A 24,233-nucleotide genomic window follows, 5' to 3' on the forward strand; every position below is an offset into this window, starting at 1 on the left:
GTGGAGTCACCCAGACACCTAATGCTTCCCCAGCCACATTTGTTAGGGTTCAGCAAGGTTACTGGGTGTCCCCCCACTAGACTAGAGCCCCCTGAGGGCAGGAACTGCGTATCACTCTGCCCAGGGTGGGGGCAGACATGGCGTTGGGACTCAATAAGTGATGAGAGATCTAAAGTGAACCCTTCCCCCACTGTGGAGGGAGGGTAGGGCTGGCTTGCAGGAGGAAGGAGGGAAGGGCTGGGGGCTGAAGGGCCCCCCAACCCCATCCTGCCCTTGAAGTTGGGAGGGCCACATGCAGGCAAGGAGGGGCTTTGTGGAAAGATCCCAGCCCAGGAGCTGAGCCCTGCCGGGGACCCCAGGCTGAAGTCAGGCTCCAGGATCCTGGGCTCTTCCTCTTCAACCTGGGGTGGCTTTCCTTGCAGTGTGGGTGGCAGCTGGGGTGGGGTGGGGTGTCAGGGCCGGGGCAGGAGACTTGGTCTCTTGGGTCCTTTTCTCTTTCGAACCAGCCCTGGTGGAGCATTCACAGTCATTCTAAAAAGAACTCCAAGGCTGTTTATTCACAGAGGTCACCATCTACATGGTACAGAAAGGTCCTGAGGGCCCAGAAAACGTGGGAGGTGCTGGCTGATGGGCAGGCAGGGGAAGAAGAGCCCAGCAGGCAGCAACTGGTAGCGAGGCTGTCCCTGCAGAGGGCTCAGGTCCATCCCTAGGCCCCCAACTTGCTTGTGGCCTGCTGCTCTCAGGATGGGGCCACCTGAGCCCCGCGTGGCAGGCCTCCTGCAGTCAGAAGCTTGGTGGACGCCCACTTTGTCTGCAGCTCCTCCTTCTCCATTCTCGGGCAGGTCCCTTGGATAAACGGGGACAGAGGGATGGAGGCTCCAGCGGGCAGGCAATCGATGCCGCCAGCCTTGCTCTGGTGTTCCCAGCCAGGCCAGCTCCTTCGGGAACCCCCCAAAGAGTGTATGGAGTCTGCAGGGAGAGACCCCAGAGCAGTGGCCACGTTTCCTTTCCTGGAAAGTGGTCCTTAGGAGCAACGGACCCCAGCCTGCCTTCCTCTTCATCCTCTCCTGTCACATCACTCAGTTTCCCGCCTCATACCCAGCTACTTCCAAGCCCTGGCTTCCAAGGAGGCCAAATGACAGTAACAAAAGCAAAGATGTTAATCTGGGTTCAGACACTGCTTCCTCTAGTCGCCGGCTGTGTAGCCTCGGAATGTCTCCGAGCTGTCGTTTCTTCATCCATTAAAAAGAGGGAAGTAACTACACCTGCCTTGTCGAGTTCTTGAGTTCTTGTGAGGGTCAGATGAGAAAGGTATGTCATCCACAGAGGAGGAGAAGAAATGTTAGTTGATGGAAAAAAAAGAAGGAAGGCGATGGGAAGAAGGAAACGGAACCACAGACTAGAGCCAGGCCTGCTGTCTCACTGGCATAGATGAGGACACTGAGGAGCAGACTCTGGGCTCAGAATTTCCCAAGGCCCACGGCCTTGGTGAGTCCAGGGCTCCACCTGGGCATCCCCCTGCATTCCTTCCGGTCCAGTTTGCGCATCGTGTCGTCTGACTCCGAGGCCCCCTCCCGCCAGCCCAGCATGCCGGCTCCACCCAGGTCGGGAGTGGAGGCGACACCTTCTTTTCCTGATGCCTTCTGCTTTCCCCACAGGTGGCATCTGAGTCCCAAAGCTGGGCCCCCACCTTGTAGCTCACCCCCTGCCCCAAGGACAAGCCCCACCTGTGCTCACCTGCCTCTCACCGGCGCTGGGAGCTCAGGATGCTACGGGCTTCAGGGTGGAGTCCTCAGGGAGGTGGACAGTGTGCTCCGGCTCCTTGGGGACCTGCAGACAGAGGAGGCAGCTGGGAGGGCCCCGCCCCTGCCCCGCCGCACCCACCGGGGCTACCTGGTGGGCCTAGAAGCTGTAATAGTGTGTGGCGGGCCCCACCTTGTGGTAACTGTGCAGATCGCATGCTGCGGAGCGAGGCAGTCTGCGATTTATTTAAGGCCCTGCTTCACGCCAGGAACTATCCTGGGTGCTGGGCTACAGCAAGGAGCGGGCCAGAGTCTGGGTCTAGGGCATAGTCCCAGCCTATTGCACTAGAGCGACAGGGAGGTGTTGAAACGAAGCACACTGTGACAGTGAGGGTGGCACATGCACACGAAGGACTGATAACTCAGCCTGGGGCATTCGGGGAGGAGGGACTGAACGGTTGGTTCCTGAGATGAGGAGTGAGCCAGGTGTCAGGGCTCCAGAGTTGAGGACACAGAACAAGGTCTGCAGGTAAAGGGCAGCATGGCAAGCTGCAGACGGGTTGACAGGAGAGAGAGGGGAAGGTGCAAAGCTTGGAGATGGAATGGAGGGCGGAGCAGATCAGCCCTGCCCCGGCCTCAAGGCTTAGACTTGGTCCTAACACCTGCCCTAACTGATCCTAACACCTGCCCTAACTGATCCTAAAGCCTGCCCTAACTGATCCTAACACCTGCCCTAACTGATCCTAAAGCCTGCCCTAACTGAGACCCTCGGGGAAACTCTGTCTCATCCCTATTCTCCAGGAAGCCACCCCACCCGCCAGTAAACACCCTAGAGGCTGGGAGCTGGGGGCATGGCTGGAGGTGCCAGGCTTCTCTTGGCATGGCATTACAGTGCTCCCAGCCAAGTACTGCTGCAGGGCAGAGAGCGAGAGAAGGTGCGAAAACTTTGAATAAATTATAAGGACGAAAACAGAACCAACAGTGAACTTCTGCCTATGGGAACTGGTAACATTTTAGAGTTTATTTCATTAGCATTAAATTTGTGTTGTTCTAATTGCAGTGCCTAAAAGAGTTTATGTTCTGACTTTAGAGAATGAAAGCAATTATGCAGTTCTGAAAAAATAGAAAGTTTGCTCAGAGTGTAATAACAGAACAATTTTTGGAATAGAAAGCTAAAGAGAAAGGGCAGGACACCAAACTGGGTTTTTAATATAATTTCAACTACGTAAGAAAAATCTGTATTTCTATAAAAAGATTAGAAGGAAATATACCAAAAATATTAATAGTACATGAATTAAGGTGTGGGACTTCTTTCTATTTTTCTTTACTCCCAGATTTTCTTTAATGAGCTTCTATTCATTTTATAATAAAAAAAGAACAAATTTAAAAAGAGTAAATTTAAGAAGCTTATTAGTTACGTACGTGAAACTGGTATATAGTGCATATTAGTTAAAATTACCCTGAAAACTTCTGATCTGATTTTAAAAATACAGAGCTAAATGGTCCCATTTCCCAGGGGTCCAGAGTACAGGCCTGGTCCTCACCCTCGTCATGAGGAGGCAGTGCCTGAGGCAAGAGGGGGGCCCTTCAACCTCCCTTCAATAGCCCTTCACGGGGCTGGGGCCTGGCTGAGGTCAGGGGAAGCCCAAAGTGACATGTTTTTAAAGCAACCGAGTTTGGCAACATTCCTCTCCTTTCAGCATCTAAGGCACTATCAGTCCAAAAATTCAATTTGAGAAACGTTTCTAGAAGCTGAAAGTAATGGAATGTCCCAGATCTCCGTTTCTGTGCCAGAATCACCAGGGAGCTCGGGCACATGCAGAGTCCCAGGCCCGAATGAATTAGAATCTCCGGGGTACCTAGGAGGCGGCCTTTTTAAGTTTTCTTCAATTTTATGGAGGTATAGTCACACATCACACAAACCATCCAAAGTTTACAGTCACTGATTCATGGTATCATCACGTGGCTGTGCATACATCCCCAAGGTTGATGACAGAACATTTTCATTACTCCAGAGCATAATAAGAAAACACATAAACAAATAAAACCCAAATCTTCCCGTCCCCCTACCCCCCCCCCCCTTATTGACCCATAGTACTGGTGTGTGGTTCATTGGTTGATGAAAGGGCGTTCCGACATCACAGTTTGCAAGACGCTTTAATCAGGTCTGCGGGCAGAGCTCACGGACACTGAGGTTGAGTGCTGCTCGGTAGGGCAGTTAGATCACCCAGGAAGGTTTAAAAAATCTCTAACGCCCAGTCCCTACTCCAGAGCAGTTAGTCCACATCCTGGGTGGCCACAGCCTGGGCTTAGGAAAGCTTTTAAAGCTTCCCAGAGGATTCCAGTGGCATCCACGGTTGAATACCACTGGCCGGGGGCTGTGGCTTTCAAGTGATTTTTGGTTAAAACAGTGCTGGGCCCATCCCCTGAGTTCTGGGGTCAGTAGGTCTGGGGTGGGACCCAAGACTGTGCATTTTCTACAAGTCTCCAGGTGCTAATGGCCCGGGGACCCCCCCACCCCCAGCAGCCACTGGTCTAGAGTAAAGCCAGTGGACGCCCAGGGGCAGGACGAAGCCCTGACCACGGACGCTGTGAGCCCCAAGCTAGAGAGAAATGTGTGCACGCCCCTCCCTCCAGGGTTCGGGGTCCTGGGAGGGCCGGGGAGGGGCGGTCTGCAGCCCCAGCAGGATGACCCAGGCTCCCGCACCTCCCTGGCCCTGCTCCTGCTTCCCTGCACAGGGGGACGCGACCCTACAACTCACCTCCCAGTAGACCTCGTCCTCAAAGCAGTTCTGGTCAGCAGGCTGTCCCCACACCGGGAATTTCAAAATGATTCCTAAACAAAGTTGGGGTCCTGGGAGGTCAGGAAACATCTCCCCATCGTCTGCCCCAGCTCCCTCCCTCTGGTGGGAAAATCCTTGGGAGGGGGCCTGGCCCCGGCCTCCCAGCCCCACCGGCAGGCAGAGACAAAGGGACCCCTGGGGCTTTGGGCTGACCTCCGGGACATGTTCCAGAACCCCTGCCCGGGGAGCCCCATGCCGGCCCCGCTCACCCACGATGGTGCCGCCCGCCAGGGCCATGGCCAGAGACACGAAGATGCCGGCGGCCTGGAAGCCGCCCTGCGTGCTGGGTGTCCAGCGCGCCTTGGAGCCATGAAAGTCAAAGGCTTGAGCAAGACTGGGGTGGAGAGAGTCAGGTCAGGGCCCACGAGGGCATGGGGCACCACTCGCTACCACCCGTAAGTGTGAGCAGATGCCAAGGCTGCAGAGACCATAAACCTGGGCCTCGGCTTCCCCACCTACAAAATAGGCGCACTGGACGCATCTGCGGGTGTCTCAGACTCTTACGGAGGGACAGGGCTTGGGGTGAGAGGGTTATGAAAGCACGGTCAAGGGTGGGGAAGGAAGGGGACCCCAGAGGAGCCACGGGGGGAGCGACGGGGAGGAGGAGGGCGCCCCACCCTCCTGCACCCACACGCACCCTTCTTCCCCATACACTTCGGTGCTGGCGCAGGCCGCCGTCACAGCACCCACGATGCCGCCGATAATGCCAGGCATGCCATGCAGGTTGTGAATGCCGCACGTGTCCTGGATCCGCAGCCGGGATTCCAGGAACGGCTGGGGAGGGACGAGGGTCTGCTCGGGCCCAGGGGCTGCGGCAGGTGCGGGAGGGGGCCGGGAGCCAGGGCAGGGGTCGGGGTGGGGGGCTCAGACAGGCAGAGACCCAGGACTCTCCCACACCCGGTTCCCCTCCCTAAGAACACCCCACAGCCAGGGACACAGAGAGAGACCCCCAGCCTCCGCCTCCGCCCGCCGGGCCCTCACCGTCAGGTACACGAAGCCCAGGGTGGAGACGATGCCGCAGATGAAGCCGACGAGGAGGGAGCCGTAGGGCGTGAGCATCATCTCGGCGGCGGTGCCCACGGCCACCCCTCCGGCCAGCGTGGCGTTCTGGATGTGCACCTGCACGGGATACGCAGGGCGCCGGGAGCTCATTCCTGCCCCGGAGCCCAGAGCCCGCGCGGGCCTGCTGCGTGAGGGGCGGCGGGGGCTTGGGGCGGCGGGGACTCGGGGCCGCGGATGGCCCCCTCCTCAGGGGACCGAGGGCCCCGAGTCCAGCAGGGCCAGCCGGGACGTGGCGGGCGTGGGGGCAGCCGCTGCCCCCATCCTGTACACAGGCCGCCCCCCAGCAGGCAGGTCTGGGCACCTTCCACGTGCACACGTGCGCACCTGCACACCTGCCTGCCCGTCAGCACACCTGTGCCCCGACACGTGTGTGCCACCTATACCTGTGTGCACCCTACACCTGTCGCAGTGTTCTCCCCATCAGGTACCTGTGTGGCCTATGCACACCTGCAGCCAGGGCAGAATCTGTGGCCCTAAAACTTACAGCGGCATCAGCTGACACTCTGAGAGCGCCCACGTGTGCTAGGAACCATGCTGCTGGTTGGTGGGGGGCATTTTATTCAATCTCCCCAGTGACCCTGTGTGGTCAGTATGGTACTTTTTGAGGGTTACAGATGGGGAAAGTGCGGTGCAGGAGGTAAAGTGACCTGCTGAAGCACAGGCGGCTAGCAAGAGGCAGAGGCTGTCCTAATTGGGGTCCGTGGAGGGCGGGGCCTACCCGCGTCCCTCCCTGTGGGGGTGCGGGGTGCACTCAGACGCACCCCCCTCAGCATGCTGCTTCCCCGCCATGCACCTGCGTCCAGCACGCCTGGGGAGCTCATGGAAGTGGCCCCGTGTAATAGGTTCCCTGGCAGGGTGTCAGCACCCACTGCTCACGCCCGCAAGCCTGTGTCAGACTGCAGGGCAGGGAGTTGGTTCTTCCACTTTTCTTCATATAGAAAAATCGACCAGTTTCCACAGGCCCAGTCCCTCTCCATTAGTGACAGAAACAGCTGGTCCCGTGGGGTGATGGGAAGGACACTGTGCGATACCACCCCCACCCCAAAACCTCCCGGCTGGTGGGCCAGGCATCAAGGGAGTCCCCTTCAGAGGGGTGGCCTGGGGCAGGGGGCAGCTCGGGGGAAGCCCGGCGAGCCCTGGCAGGGGTGGGGTGGCCCCTGGCTATCCAGCTGGGCAGGCCCGATGTAGGGCAGCTGCCAGCAGCCCAGGCTGCGGGGAGGACAGGGAGGAGAAGGACGAGAAGGAGAAGGAAGCAGCTCATCCAGAGCCGCGGGGCAGAGCAGAACCACTAAGAATTGGGTTCGGGGCTCTGTTAAAAATCAGCTATACAGATAATTTCTCCCCAAGCCTCAGGTTCCTCATGGGCGAGAGGGTGTGACAATCCCGAGATTGCCTGGCTAGGGGTGCCGGCAGGGCCTGGTGACACGGCTGCGCCCACACCGCGTCGCCCCCTGCACCCCCAGCCTCCCCGCTCACCATGTCCAGCTTGCCTTTCTTCTGCAGGGCGCTGGACAGCGCCACCGACGTGAGCACGCAGGCCGCCAGCGAGCAGTAGGTGTTGATGGCCGCGCGGTGCTGGGCGTCCCCGTGGTTGGACACCGCCGAGTTGAAGCTGGGCCAGTACATCCACAGGAAGAGGGTGCCTGGCCGGTGGCCCGGGGGCAGAGATGTCAGTAGAGGTCCACAGACATAAGATCACTCCCGCGCCCCAGCTGCTTCCCTCCTCGGCAGCTCTGCCCACGCTCAGGGCCCTGCCTGGAGGATCCTCCCTGCCTTCCTGCCCCTCTGACCTCCAGCTCAGCCTTCCGTCTGCTCCAGGGAGCCTCTCTTGACCCCCAGATCGGGGCCAATGTCCTTCCTCTCTGTTCCACTGCACTGGCAGAATCTTTGTCTCTGCTGTGGGGACGGTATCTGGTGACATGGCATCTCCCCAACTACACTGAGGAGCTCCCTGAGGGCAGGGCTGGATTTTTAGAGACTAGAGTGAGTGGTCCATATGTGTGCCCTGGAATGAATGACCAGCCACAGAAAGTAGGGCCCTTGGCATGGCCCAGGGACTGAATGGTCAGTACCTGGCTGCCACGGTGTTGTCCAGGAGCATTCTGGGGAAACCATAGAATGGGTGGCCAACTTGTCCCACCCCACAGGGAAGAAGGGAAGACATCTGGGATCCTGGAATTGTCTACAGGCAAACCCTCTCTGTCTTTTCTTCAACTGAGTCAGTTGTAACCATGGCAGCACGCTTTGATCACAGCAGCCCTCCCCATCATGGCCAGCTCACCCACCATGGCCATTGCATCCACCACGGCCACCTCACCCATCATGAGCACCTCACCCATCATGGCCACTTCACCCATCAAGGCCACCCCACCCATCATGGCCACCTCACCCATCATGGCCACCCTCATCCATCATGGCCACCCACCCATCATGGCCACCCCACCCATCAGGAGCAACTCACCCATCAAGGCCACCTTACCCATTAAGGCCACCCCAACCATCATGGCCACTTCACCCATCATGGCTACCTCATCCATCATGGGTACCTCACCCACCATGGCCACTTCATCCATCATGGACACCCTCACCCTTCATGGCCACCCTCATCCTTCATGGTGGCCCTTAGTTATCATGGCAGCTCTCACCAATCATTGCAAAGAGGTCCGACTGGTACACAGAACTCTGCCTCTCCTTGCTCTGATCTAAATTGGGTCGGTAGAGTATCCAGGTCACTGTGAGCCCAAAGTAAGCACCGAATGTGTGGATAGTCATGGACCCCCCTGCGTCCTTCACCTGGAATGCAAGGGGTCTATTAGTGCTGACTCCCTGACTCTTTCTCTTCCTCTATCCTCACAGCATCATCCCATCCCCACTCCACACAGACAGACATAGGTCCAGCTGTCTCTGACTCCACAGGCCCCAGGATGGAGCCCAGGACCCCCAGAGACCAATCATCTGGGAAGGAAGAGAAAGTGGGGATCCCTGAACCCAGGCTATAAGCCCGCCAGCGAAATATCAGGGTTGTATTTAGGTCATCTCATCATCCATAAGCAACAGGTGAGACTGTTCCCAGATGGGGAAACCCAGGCCTAGAGGATCACACAGCTGGAAGAGGTGAGGCAGAGCTAGAACCTGGGGCAGCTAGAATCCTCCAGTGCATTAGTTATTCACTGGTTTCCACCTTGTCTTAATTCCTGGTGAACTCTCCCCTTCCCTTTGGGTCCCCTCTTGTCACATTCTTTTTTACATAACCACCCTTGGTCCAATGCCACCCTCCCCAGGCTGCCCCTACAAACTTCCCCCTGCATCCTGCCATCCTCCTTGACCTCCAACCTCCCACCAACTACCCACCTCATTCCTGCCTTGTCCTCCCCTCTCCAACTCAGAGCAGGCAGAGATAGTCCTCTCCCCATTGATCCCTTTTGGTGCCTCCTGCTCCATTTCATTCCATATTGCCCACTTGATCAAGTGTCAAGCTCCTCATTTACAAATTTGGAGGGATAGTGGTGGCTTGCCAGGGCCATCAGGAGGGTCTAACCAGACAATGTGCGAAAAGCACCTGGCAAGTGCCTGGCACTCAGTAGGTGCTCAATTACTTATTAGCCCAACTATCCACCCTCACTTCCTCCCCACTCAGAACCAACCTCAGAGGAAATGCCAATCAGAATCATGAACTCACCCCTTTGCTTTAGACTGGGAAACCCAAACAGGGAGGTAAAGGTGTCATCCAAGATGGTAGAGTTAATTGTCAACAGAGCTGGGTTTCTTGGCCCCCAGTCTACCTCTACCAGCTGTGTGACTTTGGGTAAGCTACTTAATCTCTCTGATCCTCAGCTTTCTCATCTGTAAAATGGGGGTAATTGCTCCTATCTCAGAAATTTGTATTAAATGAGGTAACCCATGTGAAGCATTCAGAGCAGGGCTAATCAAAGGCCAACATGTCAACTATGATTAGTGGACTTAAACTTGTTTCAAGTAGAGGTTGAAAGATTGTCAGGTATGAAAAGAGTTTCTGAATTGGATTAGCGAGAGTTTGTAAGGGTCAAAGGAGCCTTCCCTGACTCTTAATTTACCCCAAGAACCTACCTTTTAGCACGTTTCAGATCTCAGCGGATGGATCCCAACTACTCTCTTTGCTAGCCTAGAGCTTCTTTCTCTCCCACATCTCCCACACGAGTCAGTCCCAAAGGTCTGTTTATTCTGCCTCCTTTATATCTTGAATCATCCCCTTTCTTCTCATTGCATAAACCTACTCCCAATCCTATTATCTCTCACCAGGATAACTGGGCTTCCTGCCTCCCACCTACAGCCAAAGTGACATTTCCATTACACATGTCTGACCACGCCACTCCCCTACCTAAAACCCTCAATAGCGCCCCACTGCTCTTGTAATAAAGTCGAGACTCTTTAGCAAAGCTTTCAGGAGTCTTCATGATACATGTTCTTCTGTCCCACCCCATTATTCCTCCACCCCGACTCCCAACTCTTAGCACAAGCCCTTCCAGCCAGACCGAACTATTGGAGACACTCACTGTGTGTCTCCCATACTGGCTTTGCACTCACTGTCCTCCCTAGTCCTACTTGACTCAGCTTTGCTCCCTCTTCTTCCAGGAAGCCTTGCTGACCTGCCAGGTTGGCTTAGGTGTCCTCCTCTGGGCTTCCTAGTCCTTGAGTACTGCTTGTCACACTGCATGGTCACTGTTTACTTCCCTCACTAGACTGTGAGCTCCTTTGGGACTAAGTGTGAGTCCTGCTTATTTCTGTGTCCCAGCACCTGGAGTGGTGCCTGACATGCAGACGGAGCCCCAAATCCAAATAGGTTGAGCACCTGTTAGTCATTGTGCCAGGTTCTGGGGCTAGAAGTAGTCTGGTCAGAGAGGGATTCCTGCTCGTATCAGATAAATAAATGCCATGAGGACAGGAAGCCAAGGCAATGCGATAGATGATGCGTAGGATGGGGTGAGGGGCGGAACAACACAGGAGAAGGTGATTCGGGAGGATCTGAGCTGAGACTTGAATGAGAAGGGCCACCGAATTGGCCAGGGTCAGGGGGCATCGTTCCTGCTATATGAATGGCACCCCTGGAGTTGTTCAGTGCACAGCCTGTACAGCCATACACGGTCATCCCAGCCACTTCTCTGGGATCCTTGCTTATAGATTTGTCCTTTGATACATCAGATCCATTCCTTGGCTGAGCAATTCTCAGCAATCTGGAAATGTGGTATGTGCGCAGGAGCATCCCTCTCCTTCCATCTGAAGTGCAGAAAGGAGAAAGGAAGGGGGAAAACAACAAATAAGGAGCTCCTGCTCTGCCCAGGCACTGGCTACTTTGCTATGTGGACTATCACCCTGCCTGGCAGATGTCGTTACTCTGCCTTAGAGATGAGGAAACTGAGGCTCAGGAAGTTAAGTGACTTGCCGAGGTCCAAACTGAACCCAGGCTGGCATGTCTCCCACCCTCCTCTTTTTTTCTCCTCCTGCTGCCCCCCACGTGTTCCCTCCCCCTCCCCCATTCCGGGCCCTGCTCACCTGCAGCAGGTTGAGGAGGATGAACTCATTCACTGAGAAGAGGGTCACCTGGAACAGGGTCATGATGAGCAGCTGCACGGGGCTGACTTTGCCCAGGATCGCCCCAAAGGCCACACAGACAGAGCCCACGCAGAAGTCCGCATTGATGAGGCTGTGGGGAGATGGGCCAGGGGAGGGCTGGGCACCAGCCGGAGGTGGCACTCCCAGCCCTGGGCTTGGACCTGGACTGTGGGCATCTCTGGCTTTGGGGTCCTGACTTTCTGAGCCTTGGTGTCATGACCTGTGATAATGGGCACACACATCTTAGGGCTACCCTCAGGATATAAAGAAACACAAGTTAAGTGCCCAGCCCAGCAGTGACACAGACTAGGAGCCACACCCTTCCCCTGCAGCCACTACCCCGGCTCCTCTTCTCCCCTACCTTACAGCATGGGTGATAGTCCACTTAGCAAAGTAGCCAGTGCCTGGACAGAGCTGGCTGCCATTGTGGAGCATGTTCCATAATAGGGCCTGCCCTGCCCTCCGTCTTCTACCTGCCCTTCCAGAACCTCCTTTCACTGCCTCCTCTTTCAGGGAGCCTTCCCTGATTTCTCCAACAAGATGTGGTCTCTATTTCCAGATCCTTTTTTTCTACCCCACACCTCTCCTACCAGCCACAGGCACCTTGGTTGGGTTTGAGCTATTGTGACCTTCCTTTCCCCTTGGGAGAGACCTGAGTCCAGGAAATAGAAAGATCCCTTCCTGTAGGAGGTAGGATGCTGAGGTAGAGCCGGGTGGAAGAGGGTGGCAGGAAGGTCAACGGAGAGAATGCAGGCAAAGGAGCACATAGGCCCTTCTCAATCTAGACCCCGAAAGCCCAGTTCTACCTGCCAAGGGTTACTGAGGGGAAGCCAGGAGGATGTTGGGTGGCCTAAGCAGAGAACTTGCTTCCACCCACGTGCCCACTTTGCCTATCCAGGGCCTCCCTGCCCGCTGTCAGCAGCAAAGCCATCCTGCTGGATTCCGGAGCAGACCCTCAGTGTATGCCGAGAGTTACAGGGGCAGCTGTAAGGACAGAGGGGGACACTTCCCCATAACTGTCCCATCCAGAGGAGCCCCGTGCACCTGCAGGTGGGTAAGCCGGGGTGAGAGGTAAGAAGCCAGCTGACTGCAGGGCCAGTCTGTGGAATGGGGTGGGCCGTGGCCCCTCTTGAGACCGAGGAGCCTTGTTCACCGCCATGTCCCCAGGGCCTGGCGCACAGCCAGGCGGAAGGAGTGATGGTGGTTACTAGGCGCCAGGTACGGTAATACTTTCTAAGCACTGAAGGTACTTTCTGGTATTTAACTCTCGCCTGAACCCTAGGGGATAAGTACCATTATAATTCCCTCGTATAGACGGGAAATGGGGCAAAGAGGCTCCTGGCCCCAAAAGTGCAGGCAGAAGACCCGTCTGATGGAGCATCATGAAGGATGGGAGAGAGAGGAGAGCAGCCCCCACAAACCTTGGGCCATCCGCACCTGGGAGACGGGGATGGGGGCGCCTCCTCTCGGGAGAGGCCCAAGGCGGCTGGGCGGGGCCTGCGGAGGGGCTGTGCCCTGGACTGACAGGCGGGACCCAGAAGCAGCAGGGAGGAGGGTGTCTGGGCCCGGGGCTCTGGGTTCAGGAGGGCAGGGATGAGGACCGTCTGCTCATCCACCCCAACACTGGGACGTGCTCCGCGTCGGTTGCTGGAGAGCAATTCCTCGAAAGCCAATTTGCTAAAACTCAATTTTCCAGTGACCGTTTTGCTGAACAATCCGTTCACCAGAAATGTGTAATTTCACAAAGATTATGATTCCCTTTGAAGAATTTTTTTAAGTTATTATAGTTTTATTTCTCAATGAGCTATAGCTATTTTGCTGCAGTGACCAATTAAGTAGGTGCCAGGTCTTTAAACACTTTGCATCTATGGTTTTGGGAATGAGAATTTCTTTGTATTTTGGACTTCAGGGGGATATATATGTCAAGGTTTTTATACACAACGAGATTGATTTATCAGTTCTAACCCATTTTCTATCTAGTTGACTCTGTTTCTTATTTCTCTTAATTCATGAATTTGTTCCCTGGCTTGAGTGAATTAATATTTTGAAATACAGAATTTGGCATGTGTTTTGAATTTCAGACACCTGGCCTACGACTCCTGGTTGGCACCATATATTGACACTGGGATTTGCCCTATAAATGTGGCTTTATACTAACTTGCCTCTAAGTCCTTTCATGGAACTGAAAGAACTGAAAGTGAGCTGGCTGGTGAATGTTCGTTTACATACACCAATTTCAACTTTCCCAAATCAAAAAATTTCTTTTCTTTAGCCAAACTTGATATATGTCTACAAAAACAGAAGTCAATCTAAACTGGACCTAAAGAAGAATCTCCGATAAACTGAAACTCCATCCAAACTAGGGAAACTCTCCCCAAAGCTGTTGACCATGTTCCATGCAATGAAAACTTGCTCTAGGTTTTATAAGTTGCCATGGGATGGGGAGTTTGATGAATCAGTTATTCAGTGAGTTGACTGCTTTGTAAGTTGGGTTTTGTCAAGCTGGCTTTGGATAAGTTTATTTTACAAATTGGTGGGATCTGGGGGGAGTGGGTGTTAAGACACGGAGGAGGTCACCTCAGAAAAGAGGGGGAAACTGAGTTACCTGATGGCAAGGGGGCTGGCGGTACTCATCAGACCAGAGGAAATGTGGTTAGAAGGATGGAGGCAGGAAGAGATGAGGGTGGGCACCCACCCCAGGAGGGCAGGGCAGGGAGGGGCTGCAGCCCTAACCTCCAGCGATGCCTCCCAGCTCTTTCCAACGCCTGTTCCCTGGGAGGGGGGCAAGGCAGGGAGAGCCGCCTCCATTTGGCCGGACTCCCCATCAGTGTCCCCTCCAGGCTCACCTTCCGAGGCTGTCTCCCAGAGGACGGCTGAGCAACTGTGACTTTGGAGAAAAGTCTGACCTGCTGTCCCTGTGCCTCTTAGAGGGAGGGAGACCTTCCTCCCCTCCCCACCCCCGCATCCGACGCTATTAAAATCCCCGCCCTGGAGCGTGGCTGGTCAGGAAGCACAGCGCACGCGCAGGTGCAGGTGACAGGCAGGTGGGCGAGCTGGACGAAGGGCGGCCGGCAGCCAGCCACCCCCGCCCCCCCCCCCGCTCGGCCCCGCCCCCCGCTCGGCCCCGCCCCCCGCTCGGCCCCGCCCCCCGCTCGGCCCCGCCCCCGCCGCGCCCCCGCCGCGCCCGCACTTCTCCACGCCGAGCAGGATGTAGCCGCCGTGGAAGGAGTGGAACCAGCCCTGCATGAGCAGCGCCCACTGGATGCCGAAGGCCGCCAGCAGGAAGTTGAAGCCCACGGCGCCGAAGCCGTAGCGCTGCAGGAAGGTCATGAGGAAGCCGAAGCCCACGAAGATCATCACGTGCACGTCCTGGAAGCCTGCGGGGAGAGGGGGGTCTGGACTGGGGACGAGGCCCGGCCCCACCCTTCCGCCCCCGCTGCTCCCCGGAGGGCTGCGCTGTGGGGGAGGGGGCCGGGCTGGAGGAGGCCCAGTGCGCCCCCACCCTGGCCCACCTGGACCAATGGGCTGTAGCCCCAAGATGCGCGCGCCCCCTCTCTCCTGGGGGGCTCTGCTCCTCCCGGGTGCTCAACTGGGCATTTGAAATTGGGGCCACGACGCCTTGCTCGGCGACCCCATTCCTTTGCCGTGGAGAAGGCACGCTCACCTGGCCCGGGAGTCCCTTGGCCTGGTCAAGCACACGGGTTGGTCCCCTCTGGGACGTCCCCACTCCCGCCTCAGCGAGTACCCTTTCCAGTGGCCCTGGCACCTCGGTTTGGACCCCAGCTCCTCTGCGGCCTGGGGAGGGGACTCCAGAAAGTCACCCGACCACCTGGGGCTCAGCAGCTTCTGCTGTGAAGCTCCACAGACGCAGGGGTTCGCTGCTGCTGGGTATGTAAAGCACCTGGCCAGCGCCTGTCCCATAACAGGGGCTCACGTGGGTGGGGGCTGTGAGTGTGACCTAGGCAGGGCCTGGGCCTCACTGCGGTTTAGGATCCAACTCTTCTTTCCACTTGCCTTGGCATGCCACATCCCCTCTCAGAGCCTCGGTTTTCTCGCGGATAAAACTAAGGGGTGGGCTGAGAATGACCTTAACGGTCCCCCAGAACGAGCAGCACCTGTTCTGGATAACAGAAGAGCTTGGAGAAGTAGAGAGAGTTACAGAAGACCCCAAAAGCACCTGTGGATGTAGTGGACCAACTCCAAAGCTCTCACTGGCTAAAATAGTTACATCCTGTAATGAATTAAGGCCATTGAGGAAAATAGAAATTCCTGAGTCCATAGTGATAATAATAGGTAAATAAAAAACTGAGGTGGCAGAGCAGGCTTCTGCTTACAGCAACATGCTGAGGGCATTCTGCTAAGTGGGCAGGAGGGCTGCAGTTGGGAAACCATCATTTTGCAACCAGCACAGCAAATATTGGATCAGTGGATGCTAAATCCAGGGAGAAATTTTGATGAGGAGCAGGCTGTTTGCATTGTCATAGACTGCTTATTAATTGCAAGGGAGGAAAACAAAAACACAGTAATTATACAATGGAGAAATTGGGCAACATCTTGACTGAGTGATCAAAATTAACATTATCAACGAAGGACAGATGTGTATCCCACGTCTCCAGATGTGACACCCTGAAAAGGACACACCACCTGTGCGGTATTCCTGCCTCAGATGCATAATCCCAGTCTAATTATGAGGGAGCATCAGACAAACACAAAGTGGGAAACCTTCCATTTGAAAAAGGCCTTTAAAAATATCATTGTCTAAAAGACAAAGAAAGACTGGAAGTGTCCCAGAGTGAAGGAGGCTAAAGAGGCATGCCAACTAAATGCAATGCCTTCGTCTAGATTGGGTCCTGTAGCAGAGGGGGGACGCTCCAAAGGCCATTCATGGATCACTTGACAAAATCGGATATGGACAGTAGATTAAAGTACTGTATCAACCAAAGATATAAAATTGATTATGGTGGTGATGGAAACACCATAGGTGGTTATCTTACTCCAGGATATAGACACTGGATTATTTAGGGATGGGGGCCAGGATGTATGTAACTGACCCTCAAATGGTCAGATAAATACCTGTGTGTGTGCAGTGAAAGAGGAAGAGCTGATCTGAGTGAAGGGTGTATGATGTCCTTTGTGCTACTTCTGCTTTTGTAACTTTTTGTAACTTTGAAATTATTTCCGAATAAAAATTTTTAAAAAAATAATGGGAGTGATTGCTTAATGCTTACAGAGTTTTATTTTGTGTTGTGCAAAGGGTTTGGTAATAGACGGTGGTGATATCTATTTAATTTACAGTACTGTGCTGGATGACACACTTAAAAATGGTTCAAGGGGCAAATTTTATGTTATATATAGTACCACAATTAAAAGAAAATAGACGGTAAAAAAAAATCAGTGGGTGGTGAGAGGAGGGCCTAGATAGGGGTGAAGAGGGGAGCCCAGCGGAGTTTTAGGGCAGTGAAACTGGCTGTGCAGAATTGTACTGGTTCAGAACTGTACTAACATTAGGCATTTGTTGAATCCCACAGAAACCCTAAAAAGGGTGAGTGTTATTGGAAATTATGGACTTCAGCTAATATTCCTGTATTACTATTGGTTCATCCATTGTTACAAATTTACCACACTAATGCAAGAGGTTAGTAATAGGGGAAACCATGAGTGGGGGTACATGGGAACCCTGTAGCAGCTGCTCAATTTTCGGTAACCCTAAAACTGCTCTAAAGATTAAAGTCTATTAAATTGAAAAAAAGAAAAAAAGAAAGAAGGAAAAGAAAAGGGCACTGTAATAAGGCCCACAGGACCTGGTCTGGCTCCACTGCCCACCTCTTTGTTCTCTTTCCCGACCCCCACCCCGGCTTCCCTTCAGTTCCTCCATCCACCCCAGGGCTTTCCTGTCGCATCATGTCACCCCAAGACCGTCCCCCCAGAATGACCATCAGTGTCTCTTCCCTTCAGATCCCAGCAAAATGTTACCTCATCACACCGGGCTTCCTTGACCACCCAGTTTTAAAGTAAGTTCTCTCCCTCACGACACCCTCTCCTTTTACAGTTCTTATTACAATTTGCAGTTATACGTTTATTTGTTTGACTAGCCTGAGCTCTGTATAAAACAGTCTCGTGTTTACTGGCATTTCCCAGCACCCATGAGCATGTCAAGGCAGACCCTCAGTAAGTATGCATGAATGGTTGGGTGACTGTCCTTGTTGGTGCTGACTCAGCAGCAGTGGTCGAAGGAGCCCCAGGAGGGGTTTCAGTCCCTGGGGGCGCTGACCAGCCCTGGCGTCCACGCAGCCTGGCCAGGGTGGGGCTGGGGGATGGTGGTCCTTATGTTACTACCCACCTCGATGCTGCCTGTTCCCGTGTACCCTCCAGGATTCCCTGGGGCCTAGGCTGCCTGGAGCAGTCTTGGAGGGACATGGGGCTGGGGTTAAACCAGCTGCGCTGCTTCCTGCCGGGCCGGCGCGCTACGCCTTCCTCTGAGCTCAGCTTCGGACCCGAGGAGGCCTGGGCCCAGTTCACAGGGCAAACGACCCCGCGGCCGAGGTTCCCCCACATGCACAGCTGATTTCGGGGAGCATCGTGCTTCTGACTGTCGTGGGGAAACCGAGCTAATGTACGTGGAGTACCATAAATGGCATTATGGCTATTCTTAGGGAGAGCTGGTGGGTGGCAGCCTGGAGTTGCGGTGTGAAGGAGAGCGAGGCCACACGGTCAGAGGCTGGGAGCGGGAGCTGGCAGGATGGCAGGGCTTGGGAGGGGGTGCCAGTCTGGGCCTGACCATAGGGGCTGGTTGGAGCTGGATTTGAGACGGCTGAGGCCTATGCATAGGACCGGCTGTGCCTTGAAACCAGCAGATAAGACAAGGAAGGCTGGCAGAGCGCTGGGAGAAACCCAGAGAAAGGCAGCACCCCACAAGCTGGGTGGGGCTTTTTACAGTGAGGGCCGTTTGCCCTGCGAGGACCGGCTGCAGGAGAAGCTTGCAGGCGGTGTGGGGGGGGGCTGAAGAGGACCTTGGGGGCCCATCCTGGTGGGGCATGTGCAGTTCCCCTCTGCCTTTGGCAGTCAGGCCTGAGAGGAGGCACGGGGGGGCCCCCGACATTCCCTGCCCTGCCTCCTTGTCTGTCCCCCTCTCATCCAGTCTTGTCTCTCCTTGGGTGCCCTGAGCTCTTTCTTTGACCTTTCTGGGGGTGTCTCTCTCTTTCCTCTCAAGTGTGCAGACACCAGCTCTCCTCCCCGTGGGGCCTCCGATCTGTGGTTTCTTCATTGGCAAAGCAGGGATGGCATCAGCGCTCCCCCCGAGGTTTGGGGTGCAGAGCCAATGAGGCCAGCCAAGCGCAGCTGTGGGCTGGGACAGCGCCTGGCTCCTTCACTCAGTCACTTCCCTGAGTCCTCGGACACGGCTTCCCCTTTGTCCTTTCCAGGCTGCGCGTGGAGGCTGCGATCTGCTGCAGGCCGGGAGCTTTGTCACCCCAGCCCTTGGGGGTGACTCCAAACGCGCTGCCCGGAGCCTGCTCCCTCAAAGCCGGGGGTGGTATGGGGGTGAGGGGGTGAGGGGGGTGGCCCGCAGGCACGGGTGTCGGCCGCAGCAGGGCGCCCGCACACAGCTGTTCGAACCTCCGCTTCCCGGTCCCCTGCCCAGCCCACCCAGCTCCCTCCTCCACCCCAGGATGGGTCCTAGCGAAGCTGAGCAGCTTGGGAATCAGAGGACATTTCCCTCCCCTGTGCCTCATCACTGCAGAAGGGTGGTGCCCTGTGGGGTCGCCGGGGGAGGGCTGGGTCCCACTCCCTGGGCCAGCCCAGCCCAGGCTGAACTATTTTCTCTGAAACCTGCTTTTCCCTTGAGGACTCCGTGCCCCATGGCTCCCGCACCTCGGACCGACCATGGCCCACAACATCACTGCAAGATCTCCCGGGGAGATTGTCAGGGCAGGGCGGGCAGTGCCCGGGAAAGCCGGGGGTGGGGAGGTGGGGGGAGGAGCTTCGCTTCTGCCAGTGCTGACGCCCAGCGGGGGTGCTGAGCTCGTCTCTAACTGCACCCGCACCAAAAACTGAAATCATAAATGCCCGGCTGACAGAGCACAGAGCATACACAATGCACTCTGCAATTGGGGAAAGCCCCAACAAATTCAAGTGCTCTCATATTTGAGCTACTATGCAGGGGATGCCCCGGCCACGGCTGTACCAGGGCGCTGGGCTCTGCGTAACAGCCTTCCGGGGCAGAGCTCCCACTGCCTGCCAGGAAGCTCCATGCCAGTGCTCACTGAGCTCCCGCTTCATGCCATGAGATAAGCGAGCAGCCAGCCCTCTGCCCTGGCTCATCTCCTGGTAAAGTGCCCCTTGGTCCTACCGGGAAGCTTCTGGAGCCCAGATCCCGGTGGTGGTTCCTCTTGGGCCAACCTCCCCCCCAGCCACTGTCCTTGGCCACTTGGGCGCAGGGAGTACCGGGTGAGGCTGCCTGGGGTTCAGTCGCTGGCACAGGTGGCGGGTCCCAGCTGGCTCAGGGCCTTTTGCCTGCACAGGCCCACGCTGGGGGGCTGGCCCCAGGCCCTCCCCAGGCCCAGCCCGAGCTAGCTGGAGCTGGACTTCTCTGGAAACCGGAGATTCCCGGCAGGTTCCACTAATCCCCGGGGTAGGAATGAAGTCTGCACAGGTGCCCATGGCTTTGAGCCAAGAACCAGGAAGGAGCCGGAGAGCCTGCCCTCACCCCAGCCCCTGGGGCCACCACCCTGTCAAGACAGGAACCGTGTGCTGCCTACCCCCTGACCATGGCCACCCTGAGCTGGTGGGTCTGAAGAGGGTGGGCAGGGGTAGGGGTAGGGGGAGACTAGAGGGAGGAGAGTGGCCCAAGAGTAGGGGCTCAGACCCCCAGGGCTCATACCCTGGATGCCTGGCTTCCTAGTCGAGTGACCTCTGCAAAGCACTTGCCCTAGGGCCTCAGTTTCGTCATCTGTAAAATGGGGGCCAGAGCAGTGCCTTCCTCACAGGGTGGCGGGAGGATTAAAGGAAAGAAGGCATGGCTGGCTGGAGGGGTAAGGCCAGATAGTGAGAGTGCTCTGCAGCGGCCCCCACTTCCCACCCTCAACAAGGACTCCTGAGGCTGGTTCTCTCCCTTCACCCATACTCCTTCCTGCTCAGGGGCCCAGAGCTCCCAAGGGCTCACAGGAGAAGTGGCAGGAGAAACTCAAGGTCCTCCTTGATGGTTTGCACCATCCCGCCTACTTAGCAACCTCCCTCCTGTGCCTTTCACAAACACACTGAGCCGCCACTCACCCCACTTCTCAGCACCCCCTTTCGGTGGGCCCCTCAGCTGCCCTCTCCTCCCCCCTTCATCTTCCCACTACTTTCCAAAACGTTGTCACAGATTTCTGCTGGAAGCTTCTGCCCACAGTGCTGGATGTATTCCTGGGCCCTAGGATGTCAGGTACACCTCTCTGCTCTCAACTCATCTGGGAGCCACTATGAGCCAAAGACCCAGGATATTCAACTTTGTTTGTCCATTATGACCCTAAACCCTGGCTTGCCGGGACAGTCTTGGTTTATGCCTGTTTACTGGCAAATTACTAATAGCATCCCCTTTCACTCTCAAAATGTCTTTATCTGGATGAGAAATAATTGCCACCTACAGATAATGTTTGTTGAGTGGCTAAATGAGGGTGGTATGTGAAGGAATGAGTGGGTGCATGAGTGTGGAGAGAGTGGGGAGAGGCGATGGGGAGAAGTGAGGCCTGTACCCCACTGGCGAAGGTCTGCAGTTAACATCGCAGGGATTCCAAGGCCTTCCAGTGCCCAGACTCACCAAAGACCCGTGACTGCTAACAGAGGGCAGGCCATGCTTCACTGAAGACTGGCCCCAGCACTGAGAGATAAGCAGGAGCCCAAGGGGAGTAGTAGAACAGGCATAGGAGGCTCTGAGCTTGTCTGCCCCGTGGTTTGCCTGTCACTGCCCCGCTGAGAAGAGTAAAGGTGGACAGTGTGAAGGGTGCATTTGGATCCTGAATTCCAAGGCCACAGCAGTCAACACCTCTTTTAAACATCTCCCAGCAGGAGTGGTCTTACCAGCCCACAGAACATATGCCTGCCACCTCCTGTCTTCTAGGCACTATATTTCTATCAATGAAGCCCACGGTTGCACTAGCTTTTAGGTAGACACTGGGGCTAGCAGGCTTCCCCTGAGGCTGCAGACCTCCCTATCACCCCAACTTAGTCTTTTTTAGGTGCTCCCTCCTGTGTGCAGCTTCTAAGCAAAAAGTTGTTTCTGGAGGTGGAGAGCCCCTAGTTAAGGAGGGTACTCAAGCTATGCCTAGAACATCAGTTGGTACCTGTTGGAGATGAGCCCACAACTACGTGCTCACCACCGGCTATAAGAACCAGTACTGGCTCCGGCAAGATCAAGTGAGGAAGCAGAAATCACAGGGCCTGGGAAGAGCCCTGGGCTGGGAGTTGAAGGGCTCGGCCGACTGGGGTGACCTTCCTCATTCGGCCTTTCCAAGCCAAGTGGTCAAGGACCATCCCTGCGGGTCTTCGCGCCACACCTCCCTCTAATTCACAGGGCCCAGCTGGACAGGGGGTCGGGGGCCACCCAACCCGTTGTTGGTGGAGTAGAATTCTAGTCTTGGAGGAACTGGCCAGGGCCGGGGTTCTCTCGCAGGGGAGCCGGAGCCCTCAGCAGCAGGGAAGGTGCTCAAGTGAGCTCCTAGGAGAGCCTTCCCACGACTTCTTCACAGGTCAGAGGACTTAGTGTCCAGTTGACCATTTCTCACGCATGATCCCCGAGCCCGATGGGGGGCCTGAGGGGGGCCTGGGGCCGGGGCTGGGGCAGCATCTCCTCCCCCCTCCCTGCCCCGAGCTCCTGGGCCGCGGCCAGGCGGGGGTGGCGGGGCAGGTTTGGGCGCGCCGGCGGGAAGGCGGCACTTACTGGGGTAGCGATAGTAGAAGTCATTCTCCACGTCGCTGGAGATGTTCCTGCGCCTCTTCTCCTCCCCCCAGCGGGCGTCGGCCTCGGGGTCGTAGCGCACGAACACCCCGAAGAGAACCACCATGGCCACCTGCAGCAGCAGGCAGGTGAGCGGCAGCCGCCAGCGCAGGTCCGTGTTCCAAGCCATGCTCGGAGCCCTGGCCCCGCGGGGGCCGCGCGCGCTTTTGAGGCCGCGGGGGCGGCGCCGGGCTCGGGGCGCGGAGCAGCTGACCCGGGGCGCCCCGCCCGCGAGGGACCCGCCCGCCTCCCGGCCTTCCGCAGCTCCCCGCGGCGGGGGGAGAGCCCGAGAGGGCGGGGGGAGAGGTGAGTTGGGGCGCCCCGATCTGTTGCCCTTTTTTGTCCCGGTGAGCAGAGAAAGAAAAAGCGGGGTCGTCTGCTTTCTACCGAGATTAAGAGGAAGGGATTCCCAGACATTAAAAAAAATAAAAGAAAGAAAACCAGTTCTTTTTCCTTCTGATTAGAAAAGTGATAGAAGGGAAGTGAAAAAGAAGGAAAGACACTGTAACTCACAGACCAGAAGAGACCAGACAAATGCAACGCGATGCCCTGGGTTGGATTCTGGGGCACAAAGAGGCGTTTAGTGGACAAACTGATGAATTCCAAAGTGGAGCTTAGTGGCTAGGAGGGCAGATTTTGGTTTCTTAGCTGTGCAGATGCATCACCACAGTGTAAGATGTTGACAGGAGGGGACACTGGGAGCAGGGACTCTCTGTACTATCTATGGCTCTTTTCTGTAAATCTAAAATAATTCTAAAATGAACCCCTTATTAAGGATAAAAAAAACCACAACAGCAACAACTATGTACAAAGGATGTAAGAACAGTTAGAAAGTTTCTCACAAGTTCATCAATTCCTGGTGAGGAATTATCTATTGGCTAATATGTGTGATCTTAGCATGTGATATGAGTTAACCATATAATTTAAGTTAAATCTAGACTTTGTATCTCAAATAAGTTTGATATTCTGATTTCTAAAAAAAAAAAAAAAGAGGAACACAGGTATATTGCAGAGACTTGAAAAAATACAGAAACGCACAAAAGGGAAAATAAAAATCACCTGTGATCCCAGAGATACGATACGACTATGCTCCTATCTTTTTCTAGCATGCCATATACATGTATGCATGCCATTTCATCCTACGCTTCTGATTTATAACCTGCTTGATTCACCTAGTATTTTGTAAACATTTTTCCATAATCTTCTGCAACATTTTTAGTGGCACAGTATACCATGCTGATTTTCTTTTTCTTTTTTTTTTTAATGTCTGGGAATTCTTTCCTCCTAATCTCGGTGGAAGGCAGACATCCCCGTTTTTTCTTTCGCTGTTCACCGGGACAAAAAGGGAAACAGATTGGGGCATTCCCCTAGGTTTAGGGAGTGGGGTTGTTTCTTAATTTTTGTCATCATAAATAATGATGTCATGAACATCCAGATGCATATTGCAGTGAGTGCCTGGAGGCAGAATTGTTCTGACACAGATTGCTAGATTTCTCCCCTGCTAAACAAAGCACGTGCCTCACAAGCCGGGGAGGGGAAGTGGCTTTTCCCAGCACTCTCGCCAACTCTGAATTTCTCAAAGTCTTTGCCAGTTTGAATCCTAGATACATAAAAGTCATTGATGCCACCTGGAGACTGGGCTCCAGTACAGCCCCACTGCCCTGGCACAAGGCACGGGGTGTCCCCTCGCCCTTAGCATCTGGACCCAGCCGGCACCACAGAAGCTGGGCCAGTAACGGGGACCGCCTGCTAAGCCCTGCTGCGGCCAAAATTCCAGGTGTTTTCTAACTTTCAACGAAACCACGGTGGGGTGGATATCATAGCCACATCCTACGCAGGAAGAAACTGAGTTCTCAGGTTGGCCAAGGAACTTGCTCAGGACACAAACCCTAGGTTGTCTGACCCCAAAGGCTGCGGTCTTCCCCCCACGCTGTGCTCTTCATCCCCTCTGCCCCAAGCTGGAAGGGAGGTTTGACTTGAGGCGTGTGAACTCAGTGTTGGGGAGAAAGACCTCTAAACACACAG

The 24,233-nt window shown here is 55.4% G+C and overlaps 1 protein-coding gene across 2 annotated transcripts; it reads right to left on the reverse strand.

Moving 5' to 3' along the window:
• Window positions 1–214: 214 nt before the first annotated feature.
• RHCG (Rh family C glycoprotein) lies at window positions 215–22,356 on the reverse strand. 2 transcript variants are annotated; one of them, XM_077124170.1, is made up of 11 exons: window positions 22,152–22,356; window positions 14,427–14,613; window positions 11,177–11,327; window positions 8,293–8,440; window positions 7,124–7,290; window positions 5,567–5,704; window positions 5,223–5,359; window positions 4,795–4,919; window positions 4,505–4,578; window positions 1,738–1,830; window positions 215–846 (listed from the first exon to the last, which is right to left on the reverse strand). In XM_077124170.1, exons 1-10 carry the CDS (start codon window positions 22,336–22,338, stop codon window positions 1,762–1,764), a joined length of 1,383 nt encoding a protein of 460 aa, XP_076980285.1. In that variant the 5' UTR covers window positions 22,339–22,356; the 3' UTR covers window positions 215–846; window positions 1,738–1,761. The 2 variants fall into 2 exon arrangements, with proteins under 2 accessions (XP_076980285.1, XP_076980286.1); XM_077124171.1 differs by lacking the exon at window positions 215–846 and adding an exon at window positions 853–1,288.
• Between the last annotated feature and the right edge of the window lie 1,877 nt (window positions 22,357–24,233).

Source organism: Tamandua tetradactyla, chromosome 12 (assembly GCF_023851605.1).
Source record: "Tamandua tetradactyla isolate mTamTet1 chromosome 12, mTamTet1.pri, whole genome shotgun sequence".
NCBI classification, from domain to species: domain Eukaryota; kingdom Metazoa; phylum Chordata; class Mammalia; order Pilosa; family Myrmecophagidae; genus Tamandua; species Tamandua tetradactyla.

What these genes read in the sequence shown, in the direction of transcription:
- RHCG (XM_077124170.1), bottom strand. Translation starts at nt 22,338, where the DNA reads ATGGCTTGGAACACGGACCTGCGCTGGCGGCTGCCGCTCACCTGCCTG. An exon ending in CTTCTACTATCGCTACCCCA is followed by an intron (nt 14,614 to 22,151) that starts GTAAGTGCCGCC and finishes CTCTCCCCGCAG; the next exon opens with GCTTCCAGGACGTGCACGTG. An exon ending in AGAAAGGCAAGCTGGACATG is followed by an intron (nt 5,705 to 7,123) that starts GTGAGCGGGGAG and finishes TATCCCGTGCAG; the next exon opens with GTGCACATCCAGAACGCCAC.